General features: G+C 37.2%; 1 protein-coding gene across 7 annotated transcripts in view; it reads left to right on the top strand.

The window, feature by feature from the left end:
* The window catches only part of PALLD (palladin, cytoskeletal associated protein), a 243,530-nt gene that overhangs the window by 187,325 nt on the left and 28,652 nt on the right, over positions 1-27,553 (top strand). For 6 of the 7 annotated variants that reach the window (XM_081959388.1, XM_081959389.1, XM_081959391.1 and 3 more), the window contains 4 exons: positions 13,643-14,323; positions 21,018-21,153; positions 23,430-23,531; positions 25,778-25,999. In XM_081959388.1, the coding sequence (XP_081815514.1) occupies positions 13,643-14,323; positions 21,018-21,153; positions 23,430-23,531; positions 25,778-25,999 (1,141 nt within the window). Of the gene's footprint in view, positions 1-13,642; positions 14,324-21,017; positions 21,154-23,429; positions 23,532-25,209; positions 25,261-25,777; positions 26,000-27,553 lie in introns of all 7 variants that reach the window. The other variant, XM_081959394.1, reaches the window with a different exon arrangement.

The raw sequence follows: 27,553 nt of genomic DNA, 5'->3' as shown, positions 1-27,553 counted from the left end.
AGCCAGTCATAGTTGTTTGTGTTCAAGTTAGTACATCAAGTGACTTCACCAACTGCCTCCAGATATGAAGCAAGCTCACCATCACAATTTCCCAGTAGGAGGAAATATGAAGAACTGCAGGACAAAGCAGATTCCATTACAGTATTCCAATACTTTTGCACTTCACCACTGTTTGTCTAGATGGTGTTGGAGAAAAAACAAAGTAGGACAGTTTCCTATGTGATAAATGCATTATAGTTTTGCTTCCTTGTACTATGTTTTTTCACTGTCGGTAGACAAATCATGTCTCCTGGGAATACAATAATGTCTGAGTCATACTTGCAAATATTGAATGGAATTAAATTTCTATTTCACTCAGAAGGAGAACAACATTCTGGAATACTCATACATCCTAGTTTCCTAAATGCCATTAGGAAACTAGGATGTATGAGTATTCCAGAATTTTTTAGCCAAGATCTTAAAGCTCTTGAATGCTTTTCTTTTTTCCCATCCCCTTGATTTATCTGCTTTAAAATGTTTCTGAGACAACCCAAATGCAAGCTGCTTTCGCAAAGAAAATAACTCTAATCTGTGTTTTAAAGTAGCTTTCCCCAGGCTGATGGATTGACTGTTATCTGTTAACTTTTTCACCACTGCATCCAATTGGAGGGAGGAGAACACAAAACATTATATTTCCCCCAATGGTTCCTTTGTAAGGAATCTTTCTTAAAAATCCAAAGACATATTGGAAGCACTTATGTGAGTTAATTTTGGGGTGAACCTTGGCTGAATTTTTTTCCTCAACCTTTGTTATCATGTTTATTCTGTTCATAACGAATAGGAATTTTTGTTATTATTATTAAAATTTATATACCTCCCAACTCCCAGCAACTCTGTTAATACTGTTCTAGCTAGGAGGCAGTGCTTAAGATTTCTTCCTCCTTCTTGAAGGAAAGTTTCTCCCCCGATACCCACCCATTCTTTAGTTCTGCTTTCTAGAAGCAGCAGTGGTTTTTCTATTTTGAGATCTAGAACACAGAAAATAATTAAGTTGTACTGCAATCAGATGCTGTAAGCAAATGAGTCCTCAACCATAACCACCATGTAATTTGGTGCATGCAAGGCCTTAACTAGCAAACCTGTGGATCCCAGAAGGGAACAGAGATCTGGGGTGTTATAAAAGAACACACATACCGGCTCCCACCCTCAGTTTGCAAACAATTGTGATTGATAACAAATGGAAACTCTATTTTAACCATTCTACTGAGAAGCTAACGCAGTACAGTTTTATGTATCCAAGATAAGAATTTACTAAGGACATTTTCAACTGACAGAACCATTTGAAATCACTCTTGATTTTCCTCCCATCTAGAAAGTGGGAAACAGGCTAGATTTTATTTTTAAACCATACAGATTTTTAGACCTAATAGAAATGTGGTTCTATGACTACTTCATGTAAACTGCTAGTTTTTTTAAAAAAATAAATGTACCGGTAACTTGCAATGTTTTGAACTGCAGCCTAACTTGGAATATATTTTCATCTCAGATCCAAGAAGTCCAATTAATAGCTAGAGGCTACAGTACTGCCAAATTGTAGATAATTTCCCACTTGTTTGTTTGGAACAGTTCACTTTGGACACAACCCTCGGTATGTTGTTGTGCACTGATGAAAAAAATTAGGTCAGCCAGGAGTCAAAATAACACTTTAACAGTAAAATGTACTAAATAAATTATTTTCCTTCTTGTAGAAGAATTTCCAATCCAAAATTAACACTAGTAGATTTAATAATATTTTAAGACTATTATTTCTGACACCAGCTGCCAACTTTAGTGGCAGCCATAATGTGTGAGGTTTTGCTGGACTGCATGTATTATACATATAGTACAATCCTTTTCTTTACAAAAAAAAAATCAGTTTGAACTAAGAAACAAATAACCTACAGTTCTGTTAAATTGCTTCAAATTTTAGTCAAAATACAGTTCAGCACTTTGATTCTATTTCAGTGTGAGAACTAAGCATATGATAAGCAATAAAACTTCAGAATACCTAATTACATTACACTATGTCCCGTGCATGGCAGTTTTTGAAGGCACAGAAATAAGAGAGATAATGTCCTATGTATAGAAAAATAGCAGTTACCTTTGTACATCATGCTGGCTTGGGGATCAGCATCCCTTCTGGCCATCTGATGCTACAGTATATAACACATGCAATTGTTGATGGTTTAACCTCCTCCCCATCAAAAGTTGAAATCTTGCAAAAATTTGTGTGACTGCCAAACTGTTAGGAGTTTTTGGCTTTCCTGTGATAAATTTAGTATCTTTTATTATACATTTTTATGTATCGTGTTAAGCGGTAAACAAATAAAAGACATTAGCATGATGTGATCCAGATATTAAGAATGTGGTGCCTGATCATTTAGACAGGGTATGTGTTGTTGTTATTGGAGCTCAAATAAATATATAGCGTGTCATCTTTGAAAATGGTATTATCAACAAAAACAAAATAGCCACCTTGTGAATCTCTATTTGGCCTTCACTAATTATTACGTTGAGAATTGTTAAATAATCTCCATTTGTACAAGACGACCATAGGATTTTGAAATAACTTTTGTCATTTCTGTTAAAAGTAGCCTGCTCTATTAAACATTAGCTACTAGACTCTTGCTGTAGAGCAGTGTCTTAATTTTGTTTTTCATTCTTTGGTAGAACATTCCACTGTTCCTTTTCCTCTCCAAGAGAGGCTGGGATATATTTGTGACTACAATATTTACTCTGAAATGATTAAAAAAAAACCACCATCCTCCCTCTCTTGATCGTTACACAGAGTTCTATTCCAGCAATGTTATAATAAAGATCCATAGATCACAATCCCTTCATCTCCTCTATCATGGCCCATCTCATAGATTGGGTCCACATTAAATGACAAGCCATATTTTAGTGCGATGTTCCATACTCGAAAAATCAGGCATAGGCTCCTAAGAGATACCCTGAAATAAGGGTATCAAAGGCTTTCTCTCTAGCTTTTCTCATTGCTATTAATGATATTGTTTCTGATTTCTTTTCTAAATATTTTTACAGAAACGTGGATACATAACATGCAGCAGAGCAAAATGTCAGAAGTCATCTTTATTTCTAAGAATGCTTTTCCGGGTGAGGGGGGGGGCATACAAATGGCATTAGTAACATTCTTAGAATATAAAAATGGTAGGTAGCTGCATCCTAGTGGTCTCTTTAGAAGTGTTCCTGCTAGCCCAGAAGAAAAAAATAAGCTAGATCTTGTAGAAAGTTTGCGAGAGAAGATGACAGAGCACACATTATCATCCATTATGCTTTCAGGTTAACAGTAATTTATACCTGCCTCACATCCACCATGCAAAGGCAGTTAAAAATACTTTTAAAATTGTTGATATGCCCATTGACTTATCAAAGTCAAGAACCTCTGTGTCAACATCCAACTTGAGTACATTCTCCCCTATAAGTTACGCTTCATAGGTGCTCGTGTTTTATATTCCTATCTCATTTCCAAACCTTGGTTAAAAACAGTATCAAGTTTAGGAATACATTTCCTGGTTGCTTTTAAGAAAGTAAATTTGTGCAGCCTTCTAATTTGTTTTTCTGAGAGCAGCATTTTTACATTACTGCATAAATCAGTGAAGCTTTAGGTGATAATGGAAGTGATTAAAACAACAGCCTGTCTCCTGCTCACTTTTTTACAATGTTTTTAATGGATGATCTTGCCCAGCTACTATTTTATCTACCAGTTGAAGTCATCGTGTATGATGTTGTTTATTGTTATGATCCGCAGTGAAACTATGATGATGGAAGCTGTCACATCAGAGAAAATTTGAGGCTAGGTGCCTGAACTGGATGGGAGCATTAAGCAAGGAAAGAGTTGGCTCCTGATATTAGCAAAGAGACAATCAAGCAATTTGCACTGAAGCATCTATCTCAGAGTGGTACCCATCAGTTGTTTCCTGGGTATCTCATTAGCTCCTGAAGTATATCTTGCTTGCTGTAATTCTTCAGAGACAATTCACCTTTTTGCTTATTTGAAATATCAGACAGGTTGGGCAGCACATAAGAAAGCTTGCATTTACTGGGTAACACTTGACCTCTGTTCTGGAAATTATTGGCTTTTTATTAATTTTAAGCATTGCTTCCAGAATGGATTAAAAGCCAGTTGTTTTCTATTAAATGTTCTTATAGAAGAAATATTTTCTTTAGCACTGCCAAGATTTGTCATGAGCAATTGTAACTTCTGCTTGCCATCTGTCACTAAATTAGAACCATTGATTGCCTCCAGCCATGAGCTGGTTCAACATCATCACAGATTATACCAACTGGTCAATAAATTGTGAGCTTATTTGATCCATATTGTCATACATCCCATGTTCCATTAGTCTGTTTTTAATAAGGCCTTTTCCCTCCTGAGCCTGATTTATGAGGTGGGGCCTGCTTATAAGCCCGGCATGCATCGTTGGAACCGTCATCCAGATTTGAAGCAGCATCACGCAAAATTTTTTGGATGAATGACAAAAGGATACCTGATATACTTGTCCTTGGTGGTTCATTCAAAAGAGGTTCTTGGGTCCCACTGGTTCCTGGAGTACACTTGGGACTTTGGCTTCCTGTAGCCCAATCATAATTAGCTGGATCTTTGTGAGTGTAGTTAGGTGTCCTGGCATTTATCTTACAAGAAGCTTCCCTTGTTTTTTCTAGTATGTGTTGCTGCATCATTCTCAGAGCCATTCCAAAAATGTCTTTTGCATGCAAGTCTAGAAACCAGGGCTTTTCTGAACCACTGTCAGACCCTGAAGTTGCAGTCTTGTTCTCACCACTGATGGGAGTCTGTACATTGCTGTTGCTACCTTCCAATTTGTCCTTGATCTCCTGGCATGCCTTTTGAACAAGTAGGGAGCAAAGTTTATTGACATAAGAAGGATCTTTTGAATTTCCTTTGTGGCTGGTGGTCAGCCTATCAGCTGATATAGTATAAGCCTGATTTTTACAAGTTCCACTTGCTGGTGTCAATCCGTATTGAAATCCAGTTGCATATTTTTGAAGATCATTGCTTATCCAGCTCACAACGTTGAGTTGTTCGGAAGAACCTTGCTTGAAAAGGCAAACTGCACCTTCTACATTGTTGGGGTTATTTTTGTCATTATTTTTTATTACAATAACTTCTCTTTCCTCCAGACTGCCCAAATCAAGTTGGTTGTATCCGCTTTGATTTTGATCCTTTATATTTAAACTGGGCACATCGATAAAACTGACAATTTTACAATGTAGCTGTTTGGGTCCTTTAGGGCTGTATTGACTTACTTTACAGACCTCTGCCTTACTGTGTAACCAGTCGATGTTTTGAGCCATCTTTGATGTATTAAGATGGAGCTGCACTCAGGGCCATAGAGTGGAAGTGTCCTAGTTAAGCAGCTTTGATCTTCCCAGATTCAAGGTGTTGCCTACTCTCTTAGTTTCCCATGCTTTTGTACTGGCAGATGAGATGTTCAATTGTGTGGACAAAAGGGTTTCTATGGGAACAGTGACATCATAAAGTATATCAACAAGCAAATGTACATTTGTATGGTACTTTTAAGTTCTTGAAAAAGGAAAGGCATATTTTTTCCCATGAACAAATATTAAATTGCTTTGGGAGGATTATTTATCATTCCACATTTCAGAACCACAGCCATGATAGAACCATATATTTGGGAATTCAAAAGACTTTTAATTCTGCCCTAGGTTTATTCTGCAGAAAAGCCTGTTCTCTACTGGGATGGAGGTGATCTCCAATATAAAGCTGAAAATTACATGCTTCCATTCTAAATTCATTATTTAGCCAGGCCTGTCATCACTGATTCTTTATTGGGAAAACTGGATTACATGTAAAGATGGTGGATAATTAAGTTTGACTGATCCTGTTTTAAATCCCAGAGTAGCAATTCTTTGGAAAGCAAGTAGAAAGGTCCTATTTATTTATAATGATTGCAGCATGTAATGAAATTTAAATGGTCATCATTAATGTCTGTAAACATTGTTATATGAAACTGACGAAAGAATATTATTAAATAGTCTTTGATAAGTAAACTAGAATATTTTCTAAAACATTGATTTCTTAAGCTAAAATTTTGCCTAAAAGGGAACATTTGTTTCCCTTCTTCGCTTCTTCCATCTCAAGAAAATTGCTGTGTTGCCTGTTCTCCTTTCTTCCACTTGTTACAGCAGCATAAATCTATTAATCTTTCTCATTAATTTGACCATTTCTGTAGTAATCTTAATGAACTGGATGTCCTTCCAATATATTAAAACTACAATTTCTATACTTATTCTTTGGCTGTGATGATAGAAAATATGGAAATATGTAATTTGTAGCCCAAGCTACCTGAAATTGCCCAAAAATATTAAAGCATAGCCCTATGATTAAAAATTGTCCTAATTTATGTGTTTTAAGACAACGGCCTCTAACCTTTGCAGCTTGGTGGCCCAGCTTGGGGTGGGGGAGAGGGGAACCGGGTCACACGAGCAGCAGGCCAGCACACGTGTGTAGTTCAACTTGCGCAAGTCAAGCTGTACACATGTGCTTATTGGCCCACCAGTTTTGCAGCCCAGTTCCGAATAGACCAGGGTCCCGTAGTGGACACAGTCCAGGGGTTGGGGACTCCTGTTTTAACATATATTTACAGTCCTTTATTTTAGAAAGTTGTTGTTTAGGGGTTGTTGTTTGAAAAACTCACTTTGTTCTTTATTTTGGTCATTTAAGTTTATCATACAAATGATACCACTAAATGCACAATATTTTGCATTCACATCACAAATATGGGAATGGAATTGTCCTTTTGCAATAAATTTATATGTACTGTATAATTTAGATTTTTATTAGAATATATATTTTTGTACAGTTTTTCTTAGTTTTGCTGTTTAATTTCCCTTTGCAAATCAAGTTATAAACAAACTTATCTTTATGAACCACTTTCAGACTTTGCCCTTTTTCACGTTTGTCCTCCCCCTCCCCCAAGAAAATACAGTGACCGTAGTTACATTATTATGAAGTATAGATGATTGAAAGTATAGAGTTAGAGTTGAAAAGGAGTTTAAAGGTCACAGTCCAATCTCTTTTGGTTCCACTAGACAAGAGATTCTCTGACATGATGATTATCCAGACTGTTGCAAAACAACTCTGGTCAAAAGGAACTCATTGCTTCATGTAGTAGCTTGTTAGGCTGTGACAGCTCATACCGTCAAAGTTTCTCTACATGTCTAGTCTGAAGCTGTTTCCGTATAGTTTTGATCTGTTGGTTCTGGTCCTACCCTCTGAATATAGATCCTTTTCCTCTTCTTTGTGAGAGAAAGGTATTTGAAAACAGCTTTCTTCTCTCTCCTCTAGGCAAATTATGAGTGGATTCTGTCAGCATTCCTCAAAGGTGTCGTTTTTTAACCTCTTCACAATTCTCACAGCTCTCCTCTAAACACTGTCCAATTTGTCATTTCCAGACTGTTCTTGTATTTCAAGCAGGGTCTGACCCAAGATCTAACAAAGTAGAACAACTACTGCTCACCCACCCGATCTTTTTTTGGAATTTTGTGTCCCTGTTAATTCAGTCAAAAATAACATTTGCCTTTTTAGCAACTGCCGGATCATGTTTAGCATGGTTGATAGACATCTGGGTAGATATATCACTTGTATGTGTTCAACTGCCAACCCCCCATCCTCTATTTATGCCTACCATTTTCTATGCAGATGCATAACCTCTACATTTCTCCCTGTTAAATTCCACCCCCATTCTTTTCAGTTTATAGTGCATCTAGATCTTTTTTAATCCTTTCTATTTCTCTTCACAAAAATACTTTGTCTTTCGTCTTCTTCTTTCCCCCCTCTCATATTTTCTTATCCTCCCTCCAGCTCCCATAGCTTTCTTCCTTTGTTATCTGAATGGCACATGGTTTGAAAAAAATATATCCTCAGCATTATTGCAATATGAAAAATACTTCCTGTAAGTGGAAAAATTGCTTGGACATACCAATGCATTCTTACAAGTTCCTGGCTTATCATTGCTTCTGGTTTTCTTAGTACAAACATTAGTTGGAAGCCTCATTGGCAGACAGATAACAAAAAAAAAAAAAAAAGGAAAGCAGGCATGAATACAGTTGTGGGTTTCCTTATGATAAGGCAAGAAAACTGGTATCAGAAATAGCACTGGAGCAGAATATTCTTATAATGGCTGTTCACTGGCTGACGTGCCATTTTGACTTGATTAAAAATATAGCTCACGTTCAGAACACTATAATAAATTATTCTCTATGGTCACAGCCTACCACAGAACAAAATGAACCTAGACCAGTGATGGTGAACCTATGGCATGCGTGCCACAGGTAGCACGCGGAGCCTTGGTCAGGACACGCGAGGCGCTGCCCTGTCAGCTGGCCAGCGCACATGTGCGCACTGGCCAGCTGAGTTCACCCTTTTTTAAAGCCATTTTTCGCCCTCCCCAGGCTCCAGAGCCTTTATAGGAGCCTGGGGAGGGCGAAAAGTGCCTCCCCCCCCAGAGGCCCTCCAGAGGTTTCATGAGCTTCCCTGAAGCCTCCAGAGTGCAAAAAACCGGCCCTGCGGGCAAACCGGAAATTCGGGAATGGAGGTTCATTTTGACTGCTCCGGAGGCTTCAGGGAAGCGTCCTGAAGGTCCCTCAAGCCTTCGGAGTGCTCAAAACGACCCTCTGAGCAAACCGGAAGTCACTTCCGTTTTGCTTGGAGGGTCATTTTGACTGCTCCGCAGGCTTCAGGGAAGCGTCCTGAAGGTCCCTCAAGCCTTCAGAGCGCTCAAAACGACTCTCCGAGCAAACCGGAAGTCACTTCTGTTTTGCTCGGAGGTTTGTTTTGACTGCTCCGGAGGCTTCAGGGAAGCGTCCTGAAGGTCCCTCAAGCTTCCGGAGGGATTCCGGGGGGGAGGCTGTTTTCCCCCTCCCCAGTCTCCTATAAAGCCTCTGGAGCCTGGGGAGGGCAAAAGAAGCATGCAAAAAATGGGGGGTCGCGCCTGTAGTGCGTGCATGCGCACTGGGGGGGTCCTGCATTGCATTATGGGTGCAGCACACCCGCACACTACCCCCCTGCGCTCCCCCCACTTATGGCACGCGAGCCAAAAAAGGTTTGCCATCACTGACCTAGACCATTGAGATTGATGGTTGGTGGCACTAACTTAGTTTTGGATTGTAACCATATATCTATATAGTAATATTCATTATTTTAAATAAGCAAAAAATCCCCCACTCATATGTTCTTCTCTTTCACTTCAGATTGTTATCAACAGATACGGCCTGGAAAGGAGGATAATATGGGTACATGAGGTTTTATGGGGAGTTTGTTCATTAAATGATCCCCACATAACTCTACTATATTGCTTTTACTCTGCGAGTAAGGCTCTGTTTTGGTGGGGAATCAACAGGCATTTTATTATTATTTTTAAAATACAGGGCACATAGCAAACTATAGTATTTAGTCTAATATTGCTTTATGGATCTCTCTAGTAATAAAGTTTAGCTTGTGAAATCTGGTCAAATATAGTATTTTAAGCCCACTTCACATAAAATTGCCTTCCTCTTCAAAAAGCTGTTTTTAAGTAGGACCAACTCTGCCTTTGAGGAAGCCCTTATTTAAATATCTTGTGGTGGGCTTCTCTTCCGCTGATGAGTCTTGTTGGACTTGTTTAATGGTAATTGTAGCATTGGCTTACCTGATACGCTCATTTTCTGAAGGAGTGGAGACAGTACCCCACATACCAATAGAACTGAGTCTGCAAAGTTTAAGTCCCGCCTCTTCCTGCTGAGATCCCCAGCTTTTTTTGATGAAACTAATATGCAGACAGATGTGCGTGAACAAAAAACCGATCTCTCCCAGAATAACGGCCCGGACCCCAAGGGTGGGCTGGATGCTGTCTCCACTTCTTCAGAAAATGAGTGTATCAGGTAAGCCAACACTACATTTTCCTGACTCCGTGGAGACAGCATCCCTGTATGGGACATACCAGATCTTGTCCAAAATGGCACCTGCAGCCTTCTCTAGAGCTAAAACCTCCTCCGGAGCTCTCAGTAGCCAGGGAGAAGCCTCTCCCTGATTCCAAAATGGTGACCGCCACCTTCTAGGCAGCCAAAAGGAAGCTTGCAGCCCTCTCCAAAGGCAAACAGAGGTCCTGGTTGAATAGACAGGGAGAAGCCTCTCCTGCATCCAAAATGGCTGCTGCCATCTGTTTGGCAGCAAAAATGGCACCCGCTGCAACCTCTGGAGCCAAAATCCGCTCTGGTGGCTTAAACAGGCAAGGAGAAGCCTCTCCTTGCCTTCAAGAGACGGGCGCCACCAAAATTGCACTCTCTGAAGCCCAAAAGAGCTCTGGAGAATCTGTGCAGTGAAGGAAGCCTATCCCGGTTTCCATGCCCCTCCGTGGCTCCCAAAAGGCCGACAGGGACAAAAACCTCCCCCTCCCTGGCCTCCACACTCGCTGGGGCCCTTCAGATCACTTACAGGGGCGTCTGCGGCTGCAAATGCCCTCCAGCGATCAGCGCTGCTTCCCAAGGAAGTCAGGCAGCCTTCGGGGATCCAACGAAGCAGGGGATCTAAGGGAACCTAACGGGAAGGAAGAAAAGGAATTTTAAGAAAGAAAAAGTCAAGAAAAGGGAAAAATAAGACTATATTCAGGGAGAGATCTGAAAGTACGTCTGTTTCCAGTGGTAATGAGTCACAAAAGCTGGGGATCTCAGCAGGAAGAGGCGGGACTTAAACTTTGCAGACTCAGTTGTATTGGATGGTACGTGAGAATAACCCACACGATGCTGTCTCCACTGAGTCAGGAAAATGGCAACAATTCATTTAGCAGCACTTGTTTTCTTGTTTTATCAACCGTTAACTTCTTGGGACTCTTCTTAATTGTCAAATGGTAAATTTTTGTGGCCTGTTGCGGCAATTCCTCAATAACTTAGCTGGGTTATGTGGTGAGAGCAAATAACCAGAATGGTCCTAAAGCAAGTTCCATACAGTATTCTTTATGACAATTTGTTTATTTGTCATATTTATACTCACCATAACCATAAGACACTCCCTTTTTTAATCATTTGAACCCTTGCTCTTTTCCTGGGTTAAGATTCTCTTCTTCTTTTGCTGGACTGCTGTGTTGGGGTAACATAATTATTTTTTGTTGTGTACACATTGGAATGACTTGATTGGCATCTCTTGGTCTTTTCCCCACTCCAGACGCTAGAAATCATCTGAGTGGAATCTTTATAGGCCAAATGCTGGGTCATGCATTCCCACCTTACTTTCTCTGGCTTGAATTCTTCAATTTTCTTTACATGTTCTCTTTTACTGTGGTTTAGCATTACATCTACCCTAAAGCTGACTTGTGCCCCATTTAATGACATGAGGTAATCAGCAATATAATTGTAACACCAGTTTAGTTTATTTCAGGTCTAAGTTATACTTTCCAGAAGGCTGATTAACTCAGATATCAAACCATAGTTGCGAAGCTGGCTTGCAAAAACCTATTGGTAAAATTGTTGCTCGCTATTAAATTTGTATTCACATAAAGCACATGAAGGATTTTGGGTTGATTTCAAGAGTATGTTATACTCTGAACACAGATTGAATAAAGGAAGTCGTGAAACGAAAGTAAAAGGGAAATAAAAATGAAGAATCATCATGATCTTTAAAGGTAGTCCCCAACTTACGACCATTCATTCAGTGACTGTTCAAAGTTACCGTGATACTGACCAGTCTTATGATGAGTCTTCAAAGTTGCAATCGTTGTAGCAGTCACGTGAACAAAATTTGGGCCTTCAGCAGCCCACCCACCCTTACAATCACCTGGTCACTTCAATTCCCCCCTCTTTCCTGTCATCTATACATCCTTTTGATCTCCCTACCTGACCTTCTCTTTCTTCCCAATACCTGCTTTGCTCAAAGACCTATGGAAAATGGCTTTCATGTGTCTAGCAGCTTCCTTGCAAAAGGACAGGGCAGTCACGCCTCTTCAGCGGTGGGAGCAAGAAAACAGCAAAGGTCAGCTGGGGTGACAGCAGTGGCCTTAGAATGTAAAGTAGCTGGGATGGGACTTATTGCCCACCTGGCATAAATTAACCACATGGTATTTTGGATTATTCATAAAGCTGATTAAGAGGTAAAGATCTAGAAACATTTTTGCAAGGAAATATTCAGGCTAGGATTTAATTTAATACTGGCCATTTCATTGCATAAGTGTTATGTAGGCATGGCCTTGTAAAATATTTATATCCCAGAAATATTTGCAAATGTGTTAATGACGGTGTAATAAAAAATACAACAACAGCTATTCTTGAAATGGGAAGGTATGGAAGAAAAATTCAACTAAAACACCAGTAATAATGAAAACCTTTGGAGCCAAAGCACTTTACCAGACTTGGAAATGATTGACTTTATTAAAAAAAAACTACCTTGCTTAATAAGATGGAAAGTATGAATAGAAGTCAATGCTTCTGTTCTCTAAGCAGCTCACCAGAGAAGATACAAGAAAAGATTTGTCGATCTAGTGTTTATAGTTTAGCATTCTGTTAGAGGCCACTGTCCATAGAAAACACTTAAATAGGCTATGCTCATCTCTAAAAACTAAGATTATAAATATACTATTTCATTATAGAAATAAATATCAGAAAAACTCAAGCAGCCAGATTCTTGGTTTAGAATATTTGCTGAATCTAAACAGCCACAAAGAAGTAAATTGAAAATAAGGGACACATGTTTCCTTTTTTGTAAAAAATCCATATTTCTCTGTTTGTTAAAGCTAAATCTACTACCCATTAAAACACTTTTGTTCAAGTATATGGAGTCATCCTTTTGGTATTTTATTTCATTTTTAATATGGGAAGTCATTTAAGAAAATGTATACCAATAAAAAAGGGACTGACACTGAGCTTGTCAATCAGAAAGGTTGGCAGTTCAGTGGTTCGAATCCCTAGTGCCACGTAACGGAGTGAGCTCCCATTACTTGTCTCAGCTTCTGCCAACCTAGCATTTAGAAAGCATGTAAAAATGCAAGTATTAAAATAGGAATCGCCTTTGGTGGGAGGGTAACAGCGTTCCGTGCGCCTTCGGCATTTAGTCATGGCGTCCACATGATCACGGAGACATCTTCGGACAATGCTGGAGCTTTGGCTTTGAAACGGAGATAAGCACCGCCCCCTAGAGTCGGGAGCGACTAGCACATATGTGCGAGGGGAACCTTTACCTTTACTTTATCAGTAAAACACCACTACTGTTGTGAAAAGTACTACTTGATGCTAGTTTTTCAGTCTTTGATGGTTTTATTCAAAATCCAAACCCTTGTTTAAATGGAGGTATAAAACTCTTCTTTAAAGAAAAAAAATAAAACATTCTATGGATAGATATTAGTACATACTATGGATAGATTGACATTTTACTTTTGACATTTAATTTCTCAAAGTCTGCTGGGATTAACGTGGAAAAACTTACGAAGAAGCAGCCCAAAATTTATGTTCTACTTCCAGTATACTAATTATGCTTATGTATTAGATAAATTGCATTTTTAATGTCTGTGTAAGACAAAAATGGTATATCTATTCCTTAACCTCCTGCCAGAATTTTTTTTCTCAATCTACTCTCTGTCTTTTTCTTTTATTAATATAGGGATCCTTTAAGAATTCAGCAGTTACAGAACCAAATCCGGCTGGAAAAAGAAGCAGACCAGTGGTGTCATCAGAAGCAAGCTAGTTTCCTCCAGAATCTTCCCTTGTCCCCAACGTTTCTCCCTCCATCTTCATTCCAAGAACTTGAGTCCAGCCATTGTCCTTCTCCTGTGCAAATGAGTGTTCTGAACTCTCATTCTTCTCCTGCCATGCAGACATCCAGTTCTTTCAACTATGCCCGTCCTAAACAATTTATTGCTGCACAAAATATTAGTCCTGCTTCGAGCTATGTAACACAGCCATCTGGTTCTTCCACATCTAGTCTTCCATCCCCAATATCTCCAACTGCTTCTCAGAAGCAGTATGGTAAAACATCTGCCCCATCTTTTTCTCAGACATTTGACCCTGAGGAAGAGTATCCATGGTCTCCTTCCCCACCTCCTCCCCCTCCCCCTGTTTTTAGTCCTACATCTACTTTTTCAGTGGAAGATTCCTTTCCACTTCCACCACCTCCACCTCCTCTCCCAGCTTCTGTCCACTCACCTTCCGGAAGTTTTTCTCCAACATCCAGATTGTCCAGCTCAAGTCAATCTCCAGCAGCCTTTCTCAGCTCCATGCTACCATCTCGGCCACCTCCAACGTCAGTTAATGCACTAGGACTTCCCAAAAGTGTTACACCATCGTAAGTATGAACATTTGGTGAAGTTCTCAAAAATAGTTTTCTTATTTATTCTTAATTTTGAAAGGCAGGAATTTATTGTATGCATAAAACCTAAATAATTGTATATTTTTCAGTAGAAGAGAGAGAAATGTTTTTCATATTTTTTTCATTAGGATTGTTGTTTTGTTTGATTTACAACAGGGGTGTCCAAACTTGGGAACTTTAAGACTTGTGGACTTCAACTCCCAACCCCTGATTTACAAGATTGATAACAATTGATACTTTTCTTATACAGGCCTGATTTTTTCTCATTCTCAATTATCCAAAATATAATAGTCAAGATTTCTAATAATTTAATATTCTGTATTTTGTGCATCAGGAATCTATATGCAAGTTTCATGTGAAGGGACATAAATGTTTATTATTGCAAACTGAGCTCTTTTTTTTAATTATAAAGAATTTTTTTTGTTTTTGAATAAACACAGACAAAACACAAAAAAACCCCACAAAACCATCTTCCATTACAAATTGTAGAAAGTTTGTCGATTGGTTACAAAAACTTCCGTGCACCCCTTCCGCAGTCATCACCTACAATTTATATCATATCATATATTTTAAATCAAATATCAAATGAAAGTTGAGGCATGATGATAGTAATATATATAAATATATATATTACTATCATCATGCCTCAACTTTCATTTGACTATAATTGTTTTTACGTACTTTTATATAAAATATTCCAGATTTAAAGCAAAACCACATAATGGCATTCCATTAGCTCTTCCCAATATCATCCAGTAACATTACATCTTTATAACATGTTCTAAATAAAAATTGGTTATATTTAATAACAGATTTTCTAAACTTCCTTTCGTAGTCACCATTTGCAATTTATATCAAATTTCCTCTTATCAAACCAATACATATATATGCATTATTATCATTATGAATCAATTATTTAACTGTATCAATTATCACTTCATTTTATACATAATGCTCTAAATTTAACTAAATTTGATTTATTTTTTTATTATAAGCTTTCATTACATCAACCTGTGGCTTTCCAGTAATAGTGCAGTGTTATATCTCTTGCCATTTGTGGCATTAGTATTCTGGTTATTTCCTTAGTAAGTTTTGTATGGACTTCTCTTCGCAACTTATTGCTTATTGCATATCTTGTATAAGCTCAAAACCCTCCATCTGCTTCTTCGATCAGCTTGTCTTTGTTTATCACTAGTGCTTCTGACAAAATTTCTCTCCTTAGTTCCATCAATTCTTCTCTCTTTTCTTCTTCTATACTTTGAAATTTGGGGTAGAGCTCCAGTCCATCTATCTCCCCTTTCCATATTCCACTTTTTCCTTTTCCAACCACGCTCAGTTCACTGTCAGTATCAACAATTTTCTTGTCTCTTTGTTTATTTTTTCCTTCAGTTTTTAGAACTCTGACCTCCACTTTCTTCATTTGATGAACAACCTCAATTTTTCCATCAAATTTTACTGTTCTAAGATCTATGTTCTCCAACCTCTTCTCAATTTTCTCTGTTACTTCTAATAATTTTTGAATTTCAAACTTTATCTTTTGCAATGTTAAGGTTTCTTTTTCATGTTGTGCCATTCTTCCAACTTGTAAACACTGCCACTCTGGCATTCAAAACTTTTTATTAAATTTAAAGCAAGTTTATTTATAATCTTTCTAGACAAGGCTTTGTTTTCCACTCCAGCTGCCAATAAAGCTCCCGAAAAGCACCTGTATAAACAACCCATGTTCTTCTCACTCTCTGTAAACAAGCCGAGGAACCTTGAAATGCAAAGTCAAATGATCAAAGAGAAAACAGAATAGACAATATTTCCAAGCCTTCCAAGCCTCCAGCCTCCAAGTTGCAGTGTTACTTCCTTTCCCTCTGTTATTACAGCCCTATTTGTATTCTTTTTATATCTTCTTTATATTCCAGGCTTAAAGAAAACAAAATTCTTAAATGGAGCAAAAAAACCCATCCAATCCAACATTATAAAAATAAAGAAAAAGATTTTAATCCATAGGTATAATATATATACATGAAGTAGTGGAAGAAAAACTAATCCGTTAAATTTAAAGAATAGGAAACATTTGCAAAAGTTCCATCCGTAAAAGAAATTTTTTAAAAAAGGATAACACACTATCTGATGTAGCTTAATTTTGCCGCTTGTTTTCTTCTGTTTTCAAATTTAATTTAGCTTTAATTTTTTTGGGGGTAGTCTCTTTTATAATAATAATATTTCCTCACCAGATGGACACACTTTCTCTTTCTGTTTTCCTCCCATTCTGGAGCTGTTCCAACTTCAGCAGCTTTTGGCTGCACTTCTGTCACCAGCAAAAAGAGATTCTCCTGGATCAATCAGGGACTTTACGATGTCCTTGAGATCAGCAGGATGTACTGTTCCTTGTCACCATCTTTTTGGGATGGTTTAGATCCAAAAGGACTGTCCAGCGGCAAAAGTATCTACTGCGATCTTGGAGCTCCAACAGTGCACATCGTGTCGTTGCGACGTCAGCTCTCCACTCCGAACTGAGCTCTTTGATGATGATTAATTCAGCCTCATTCCTTGAAACAACCTTTTCAAAAAGCCTTTACCTCTATGATAATCTAACTGGAATACTATACCATATATAACTTATTTTTAGTGCAAATCCTTTGGCAGAATAGATCTACGTACATGGAAACATTTGCCTTAGTTTGTTGTATTTCACTACTGCTAAATTTATTCCTAAATCTGTCTATCGCCTTAAAGATCCTCATGTCAATACTGACTAACATTTTATGATTTATTCATTTTAAAACGACTTTGGTTCTTAGGTTACCTCATTTTAATTATTTGAAATTTGTTTAAATGTTTGGTTCCTGCTATTTTATTTTATTTTATTAATAAAAAGGGAGCAAGGAAAGTGATTCCTTGTAGTATGATCAAAAGGTCTCTCCTCTCTGATAGTCCTCATTTTTTTTAAAAACCTCTGTTTACTTCCATTAATTCTATAGTCTTCTCCATACTACTAAGATTTAAAAAGATAACTGCAAGGGGACATGAGAAAAGGAATTTATTTTATGCAGTTTTTGAACAAGATATTTTTATGCCTAACATGCTCTTGTTTGTGTGTGTGTGTACCTGCAAGTCAGTGTTTATATCTAGCAACTCCTAGTCTTTGCACTTTTCTTGGAAAGATTTCAGAAGTGCTTTGTCATTGCTTTCTTCTTAGTGTTGAGAGAGAGAGAGAGAGCTACTGGCCCAAGATCACCCAGCAGGCTTTCTGTTTATGGCAGAACTAGAACTCATGAATTTTTGTTTTCTAGTGCCTTCACCATTATACCAAACTGGGTCTCTTTCTATATGCCTTAAATTTTCTTTTAAAAGTCCACTTTTATTAAACATACTGTACAAAACTGTTTATCACTATATGGTCCATCTCCATATTTTGTAAGAACAGGTCTTATAATAGATTGTATTCTTATATTCTTTTCCAAGTTTTTTTTCCATTTGACTTGAGATATATTCATATGGCTATGATTTAATCAAGAGGACAGCATGTTACAAAGTATAAGCTTTGAAAAATGCATCATTTCTCCACTTTTATTCTGCTATTGTACTTCAATACAATATAAGGTTTTTTTTTTCACCATTTGGCAGTCTGTACAATAACTTTCCAAACTGGAATATAATTAGTTGAAACAATTTAATCAGGTTCTTCATAATTATATTTTTATTTCATTTTAATTTGTATTGTTTTAGATTTTGAATGGTTTATACGATGTACATTTCAATTAATTTTATTCTATATATTTCATTCAAATTATATCTTAGTGTGCTTTATTTTAAACCACTCATAAAACGTTGCTTACTTTTTAAAATAAACGTTTATTAAATTAGAAGAAAAAGATTCAAGAATGTATGTTATTAAACATAATTTTTGAATTATAGAGTAAGAAAGATAACCTTCACAGAGATATCCAGGAATATTACTTTTTAAAAAATAGTCCAGGACAAGATAAGTTTCCGAAGAAGCTCCGGCCGACTAGAATATAAGAAGGGCAAGAGGTAGAATGTAGAATGGGCTGTCCCTTTTTGCTTGAAGAATAGTGGTTGACCTTTGGCCTATGGCAAGATGCCATATGAAGTATTGTATAATCTTATAATGGCCACCCAGATGGTTCAAGGCAAACCTTATTTCAAGAAAAAAGTTAAAAAGGAAAAAAATGTTAGTGCTTTCTTTCTAAAAATTAAAAAGGAGACCATAATATCCTTCATGATAAGCCAACCATTTTCTTTATAACTTAAGAACGAAATGTAATTCTCAACTTACGACCACAATTGAGCCCAATATTTCTGTTACTAAGTGAGAAATTTGTTAAATGAGTTTTGCCTTATTTTACTACTTTTCTCACCACATTTGTTAAGTGAATCACTGCAGTTCTTACCTTAGGAACCCAGTTGTTAAGTGAATTTAGCTTCCCCGTTGACTTTGCTTACCAGAAGGTTGCAAAAGGGGATCACGTGACTCGAAGACACTGCAACTGTCATAAATGTGAGACAGTTCTCAAGCATCCGAATGTAAATCATGTGACCATGAGGATGCTGCCATGGTCATAAGCGTGAAAAATGGTCATGTCACTTTTTACAGTGCTGTTGTAACTTCAAACAGTGACTAAATGAACTGTTATAAGTCTAAATGTTCCACCGGGGGGGGGGGGGATGGGACAGATGTCCAAGGCAACATTATCAGTCTAAAATTGAACTTTGGACTATGGAGTTTAACTTGATATAGTTTGCGATGGTAGTTGCAGCAATTTAAAAATATATTTATACCGATAAAGAGAGAGAGAGAGAGAGAGAGAGAGAGAGAGAGAGAGAGAGAGAGAGACTGCGTCAAGCTAGACTGGGAGAGATGGCTGCAAAAGGAAGAGAAGCTGGGTAACCAGTTTTTTGGGTGTTTTTCAGCCGTTTTCAGGACCATTTTCAGGCCTTTTTTCAGGCTGTTCCCAGGCTTTTGTTCAGGCCATTTTTTACCCTAGAAATGGTCTGGAAAATGGCCTGTTTTGGGGCCATTTTCAGGCCATTTTGGGGCCATTTTCAGGCCAACTTTGGCTGGAAAAACAGCCTGAAAATAGTCTGTTTTGGGGGCAGTTTTCAGGCCGTTTTTCGGGCTGATTTTGGTCAGAAAAATGGCCTGAAAAAGAGGTGGGGTGGGGCCAGCCGGTGGTCCAATTTCCTGGTTTTCCAAACCGTGCAGAATCGTAACAACCAGTTCGGGAGAACTGGTCCGAATCAGCAGCATCCCACCTCTGGTGCCTGGGCCAAGGTCACCCAGCTGGCTTTCATACTTAAAGTGGGATTAGAACTCATAGTTTCCTGGCTAGAATTTTAACCATTTCACAAGATATTGAATATAATATTAATACAATCAGATATTGATTTCCATCTATTCCAAATCCTGCCTTTAAGATGTTATTGTTCCTTTCCTCCCTTTTTTCTAATATATGAGAGCATGCACTGAGGGATGAGAAATGTTGTCATATAGGCAATTGCTACTGAAACACAACAGCTGCCAAGTCATAACAATAACAAGAAGGACAACAATAATGCTGACTCGTACAGACTCTGGGCGGCCTACCATACAAATATAAAACAAAGCAGTTAAAAACATACAACACCTTATGCAGTCTGGGTTAAAATAATCATAACAATAGCAAACTAAACCGAGGTGCCACAAATGCATCAACCCCAGGTCTTGGGACCAAAGCCTTAAATCCTTTTTGGGCCCCCAAGAGAGAAACTGCTCCATCTCTTGGGATGGAGGTGGCGGATGCTGTTCCAGAGGGCAGAAGCTGCACTATAGAAGGCGTACCGGACAATACTTTGTACATAAAATATGTAAACATTTATAATAAAAAATAAAAACCTTGAGAAAAAAAAAGAATTTGAGTGATTTAAAAGCACTAGTAATCAATTGCTTTGAGTACTTTTTAAAAGGGATAGAATTTGGTTTACTTCTTCTGTTTCAGGTTGTTGTTCTTATAGCCAGGGATATTCTTAATTACTGACATTTCTGGATTTTTTTTTCTTTTCTTCAAGCTAATAATTAGCTAATAGTTCATTTTGCATTGAAGTTCTGATTTTTTGTTCCACAGTTAACCCTCTCAGTGAATCTGGATATACCTCATTAGAACATGTTTTTTTAAGATTACCTCCAAACACAAAATGCTTATTATCGGCCTATAATTTTGCCAGATTTAATATTTCATAATTACCCTCTCCCTTTTAGTTTTAGCTATTACCTAGTCAAATTCAGATAATTAAAAACCTTGCAAGCAAAATGACAGCTAGCATATTTCACCTGCAAAAATTCAGATGACTACAAGAAAGGAGTAAAGAATTAGAAATGTTCAGCTTGAAACAAACTGATTTTGATTTTATTATTATATATACAGTACATTGCATTGTTTATAATCAGTTTGTGTATACACAAGGTATGTGATCTTCTGTTTCTTCTGATTCTTTACACAATCACACTTTGAATCATTTGGGATTTTTCAATTCTGACCTTGATTGCATTAGTTTGACTAGCTTGGTCTTGAGCAGCCAAAATATAATACTGATTAAAATAAAACATTAGCACTCATTAAACTTAGAATTTCTTTATACAGACCTGTCATGTTTTAAACTATTAGTGATTTATTTACAGGGGATTTCCAAAGAAATCGGGCAGAACTGCCAGGATTGCATCTGATGAAGAAATTCAGGGCACAAAAGATGCTGTTATCCAGGACCTGGAAAGAAAACTTCGCTTCAAGGAAGATCTCCTGAACAATGGCCAGCCAGTATGTAGCTTGCTGTAACTCTAAATAGTTTTCTTACTTTATGTACATTTCGAGAGAATTTAACTTCGCATTCATGTGGATTTCAATTTTATATGATACTGTATTCTGTTATAGCTGGTATTGCATAGTAGGAGGAGACAGATTTTCAAATACAGAATTGAGTTGCAAGATCCAAACTGAAATATTCTCTATTGTGGTTTTCCACCGTGCACTGAGATTCGATGTGAAAGATATATAGGGCCCAAATCCTTATTTTGCACTCAGAGGTTTCTTCCACTTATGTGATGGAATCTTTCCTTCCAACTTACAATTACTACATCCTGTAAATGTTGCCTCTGGTTGGTCTATTTATGATTTCTTTGACTACAGTATGGATCTGATATATCTTTTTATGTTATCACTGGATACTTACATTATATTTATCATTTTTTATTTAATCAATTTATATTACATTATTACTTTTCAGCATAACGATGTAGGCTAATAAGCAAATTTACTTTTGCTATTAGCAGGATAAGGTGAGAAAAAGATAAATAAGTACCAAGGAAGACTTAATTTCAGATCCATTCCTACTTTCTTAAAAGTGAAATATTACTACATGGGCTTTCAACAAAAAGACAATAAATATGTTTAACACCTATGGAGGCTACAGGAATCAGGCATGCCTGTTGTGTAAGAGGGGGAAAACAGTAAATTATATAGCCAGGAAATGGCTGGAATCCCTGTATGGTTCACAGGTAAGTAGTGTTGAGTGAGTTTCTAGGATCACTGCCAGCAATCAGAATTTCATGTTCTAAGTTATAGCTGTAAATTTTAACTATAGTTAATTAGTCACCTGAAAAATTCATTTAAAATACTCGTACTTGTTTTAATTTATATATTATAGTTTCAAAGTTCTATAAAGGGGAAATAAGACTTACCATGTGCTCCTTCCTGTCCTGCATTCTTCTTTTGATGTCAACGCTTTTGCAAAATTTAGACTTTGTCCGTAAAAATCACTAAGCAAGGGAATTGTTTTTATGGCATACTTGTATTACTGCACATACTATATAAAGCAATATGGAATTATTATACTAGGTTTTTATATTTTTATCTTGAACAATAGGAATAGCAGTAGCACTTATATACCACTTCACAGTGCTTTATAGCCCTTTCTAAGCAGTTTACAGAGTCAGCATATTGCACCAACAATCTGGGTCCTCATTTTACTGACCTTGGAAGGATGGAAGGCTGAGTCAACCTTGAGCCTTAGACCGAATTGCTGGCAGTTGTAAGTCAGCAGAATTAGCCTGCTTTCTAATCACTATACCACCATGGCTCTTTACTTTATAATAAGGAGGCAGAATACAAATCTCTTCAATATATATGTAAAATGTAAATATATAAAACAAATATAAACCAACAAAATGAGACTTCATTGCAGGATCTGGAACAATACATGTTATTCAGCTCTGCAGATTACAACTGTCATGAGTCTAAACCAGCATAGACAAAGCCTGCAATACAGCCTGCCTCAACTTGTAATCCTCTAGATTTGTTAACTTTCCAGCCAGTATGGCCAAAGGCAACCCTGGATATGGCCACATTAAGGAAGGTTGTAACAAATCAGCTTATTTGTCTAGGCTTAGAACAAGTTTGATCCAGAGGTTTCATTCCTCAGATAGAGAGGAATCTCCTCTCTAGCAAAAGAGCCTTGTGGATTCAGTGAATTGCCAACATGGGTTTTAGTTGTACAGCTAGCTCTGAAGTCATTGAATATGCACTGATTTGATGTAAATGGGTTTTCCTATTTGCTCTTGGCTGTAAGAATAAACCCTGGCTCTTATCTTTATTCCAGAAAGAAAGCTAGCAGATTTTCAGAGAACATTATTTTAAAACTGGTGGCTCTAGAATCTCCTTTTTCTCCCCAGATCTCTTTCTACTGTAACTGCTAAAAATTGTTGACACTATTTCCAGCTATTTTAAGCTCACAAAACTCACGAAATTCATAAAAACTGTATTAGGAGTTCTAAAAATAACACATCCGCTCTTCAAAAATGTCATGGAGATACTAGTCCTATGCCATTTATGATTTTACCCCACTCGCTTTATCATTGTGCCTTTTTTTTTTTTTTTGGCAACCTGCAAAAATGTTGACTTGATTCATGGCTAGTAAAATTGTGTCTGTCTATGACAGAAATCTATTAGTTACGTTGAAATGTGTGTTGAAATTTGGAGAACATTATTCATGTATTCATTGGTAGGTGATGCAAATGTCTCTCATTCTTCTGATTTAGAAGTTAACCTATGAGGAAAAGATTGCTCGTCGATTGCTGGGGGCTGACAATGCTGCAACAGTCTTCAATATTCAAGAACCGGAAGAGGAACTTGCAGAGCAGGTACTGCAATTTAGCAATATTAATTGTATTGCAATTAATAAAATAGCAATTTTCTTGTTAAAATAGGTTGGGTTTTGTTTGTTTTTCTGAGGAGTGATGACAACATAGCTTGCTTTTAGACTTAATGTTTAATCCAGGTAGGTTGAGAAGCTTTTTTGATGGTCATTGACCAGCATGTAATCTGGTATTCTTAAACAATGACCCAAACAAGCTAATCTAGGGTTATCTTAACCCTTGACTATAATGGCTAGGTTCACGCATCAGTTGACATGCTCTTTACATTATTGCTTAATTGTGTAGGCCAAAGTTTGTTTTCATAAAGAGATTCATACATACTACTGGACGTTGCACACTCATAGGCCAGCTTCATATTTCTTTTCCACCAAGCCTGGCTACCTAAATGGAATTAAATTGCAAGAAATTTTGGATTCAGTCCAAAATATATTTAGTCTTCAAGATTTAATCTTTTGATCAGTTATTCAATGTGCCAGTTATAGGTAAATTTCACAGTATCATGATATCAAATCTACATACAATTTTTTTGTGTGTGGAATAGATTTTGTTAGACGTGTTTATTTTGATTCTGCTTTTTAATAACACTCAAGTCTTAGAGAGGGAAACATTAGCCTGGTTACACTTATAGCTAAATGTTGAATGCCCAATAGCTCTTCATTAAGTGATGTGTTAGCAACCCACCCAAACTGAGTTTGTGGTACACTTGTAGGTGTACCAGCTCACAAAATAGTCAACATTAAACCATAAATTTGATTAAAATGCTACATTATATTGCCATGTGTGTTTATCACAACAACCTAAGTGGTATATTAATGTAAGATGTAAGTTTTGTAAGTTTTAGTACTGTATGATGCTTTTCATCTCTGCAAATTCCCCTTTTTTCCATTAGCCTGAAAATGAACTGCCTATATGTTAGAGACTAGGGAATGAACAAGGGATACCATTATATTAGATAGGAATTGGCCCTCTTCAGTTACCAATGCCCCGCTTTATGGGTAGACAATCAACATTCTGTGTGCTGGATTCAGGTCTGCAAAGTGCACTGAAAGATTACCCACTTGCTTTAAGGCATTTAAAAAAAAAGACAGTAAGTGTTTTAGTTGTTTAGTAGATTGATGTAAACAGCCATAAAGTATGAAGCAACGGAGGAAATGTGGATGAAGGTTAATTTGAAGCAGAAATGAAATATTTTATGGGGAAGCCAGATAGTTTTGCTGGCAGAATTGTTGCAGGCCAAGGCATTTATAACTGCATAGCCAAATATTTGATTATTTTTATAACTAGAAAAAGATGGAATCTGAAGTTTGCTTGAACAGAGAACAGAATCCTATGAAATCAAAATGGTTTTGTTTAAACTCTTGCATGATTGCAGGCAATTATAATGCAGAATATAGTGCTTCTTCCTTAGTTGATCATATGAAATAATGATTTTAAGATTTCTTTCAATTCTCATGTCTTCTATCCTGCTTTTTTATTCCATTTCATTTTGACATCAAGTATAGTCTGCATATTTTTTAAGTGCAGAAGAACAAGAAATTTCTACACTTTAATGAAATGACTGGTCATCATCATTTATAATCAATCCTGAGAAACAATTTGTCTGAGATTATTACAAAGTTCTCCTACAATTCTTTTAGTGTCCATATTTTTTCTGCTTTTACAGGGAACTGGTTCTGTTGATGCTTCTATAGTGACTCATGAGGCTGTGCAAAAGGTTCTACCTTCCTTTTTTCTTGCTTTCCTATCTGTTGACCTCTTGCTACTTCCTTTTTTGGCATTGCAATGCTGTTTGCAGAATTTAATCTTTGCTTCCTTTCCTTTGCATAATTCACTAATCTGAGATTTAAAGCTATTCTTTACTATGTAGTAAGCAGCTCCACTTCAGATTTTTAGGGAATACAGTTCTATTCAAAATATGTTCAATATTTAAAATGATCAAATGGATCATTTTACATTCTATTTAACTAGTTAAGTAATCTAAGGGGTTATTTCAATATTTCCACTCCTTAAAACAGAAACATTACAATCTAATCCATAGATCCGTATGCCCATTGCTCAGCTAATGTATTCCTTTATGTTTTGCTTCATAGAATACTATTTAAAATGTACAGACCTGTATAACCTACATTTTTAATTAAAATCTAAAAAATTGAAATGATTATCATCTCATCAAATAACCTTCCTGATAAAGTGACCTTAAAGACCTAACTTGAGTTTTTTGTTATTTATAGGAATACAAAGTCTCCAGTTTTGAGCAGAGATTGATAAGTGAAATTGAATTTAGATTGGAGAGAACTCCAGTAGAAGAGTCTGATGATGAAGTGGAGCATGGGAAAGATGTTCTTGATAGCAGCCTGACCCCATATTTTGAGACAAAACTTAAACACTACAAAATATTTGAAGGAATGCCGGTCACTTTTATATGCAGAGTGTCTGGAAATCCAAACCCAAAGGTGAGGAGGGGGGGAGACACTTTGGGCAATTCACACAAAACATCAAAGGAATCTTTCATAGAGATTCATAAAAATGTTTTCTTTGGGCTTTTCTAATTTCCTTAAAATGTGACTAATTCACACAAGTGTTGAATACATGGAGTTTTTCAACTCATATCAAAATTACTATACAGCATAGACACCATGAATGATGAGAATGTTGAATTCTTGTCTATATGCTTTCAGGTTTTTCTTAAGCATTCAGTGAACTGGAAGGTCTATTAGATCTTTGTGGATGACCTTTGGAGCTTTCCCAGCATGTAGATCAGGGGTGGGTTCCTGCCAGTTCTAACTTCTTCTATAGAAGAGGTTCCACAAATCTACAGTGCCGTTTAGAACCGGTTCCAGCTCCCTCCCCCTTCCCGTCTGCACATCAGCAAGATGAAGAGCGAGAGGAGGAATTCTGGGAGTTGAAGTCCACAAGTCTTAAAGCTGTCAAGTTTGAACACCTCTGGGGCGGAGGGTTCTAAAGGGTTATGGTTGCAAGGGTCTTGTAACTTGACAGCTTTAAGACTTGCACACGTCAATGCCAGAGTTTCTGAGCCAACGTTTTGGTTGATAAGCAAGAGCATTGTTAAGTGAGTTTCACCACATTTTACAAGTTGGCCACGTCCACCCAGTCACATGGCTGGCAAGCCAGTCCCACCCGGTCAAATGGCTGGGAAGCCACTCCCACCCGGTCACATGGCCAGCAAGCCACTCCCACAAAGCAGGCCACACGTACAGAAGAGGTTCTAAAAAATTTAAAATGATGTAGATTCTCCATTCTGCTGGTTGGAACTAATAACCTAGAGGCTATTTTTCTTAATAATAAAAAACATGTAAACAATGCAGTGCTCCTGTTCTAATCTATAACACACTTGAAATGCCACCAGCCATGATTTGTAACCCATGTAGCAAAAGCAGACAAGTTTAGTATTTTCCAGATTTCCATTCATTGGCTGAGACAGAACAGGAATTAGAAATGAGGCTTTCCTGAAATATTAATGCCAAGAGCCCAAAGCCAGCACAATAAAGAATAAAGAAGCATGCCAGAGCTATAATTCAGCAATACATAATTTTTTTCTCTAATAGGTTTGTTGGTGTGTATATTCTTGATATTTTTTAGATAAGTGGATTTTATAAATTCTAGCAATCTTTTTGAGGTGACATTTTGTTGGACTTAACGGAGCTAGAGTGGAGGGTAAACAGAGCCACCCTTTCTAATAGCTGTTTTGCTTCAATGTGCCATTATTCTCTGCCCCCTCTTCTCTCTCTGCCAAGCATCAGGATGCCAGTATAGGTCCCACAGCTCTGAACTGCACTGTACGGCACGCTTGGAAAAAAAAACTGTTGAAATTACAGGTTGTGCTACACCTTGTCATAGGGATGTTGTGAGATCACAAGACATTGCAATTTTATATAGGATATGCATCTCAGAATGTGTAACTGAACATCATCATATTTGAAATGCACGTTAAACAACCCCACTGTGTTTAATTTCACTTTTTTTCCTGTAATTGCTTAATTTTATTA

Source organism: Natrix helvetica (genome assembly GCF_964273705.1).
Source record: "Natrix helvetica genome assembly, chromosome: 7".
In the NCBI taxonomy this organism is placed as follows: Eukaryota; Metazoa; Chordata; class Lepidosauria; order Squamata; family Natricidae; genus Natrix; species Natrix helvetica.
The sequence above is the reverse complement of the archived record's forward strand: the minus strand, read 5'-3'. Positions and strand labels throughout refer to the sequence as shown.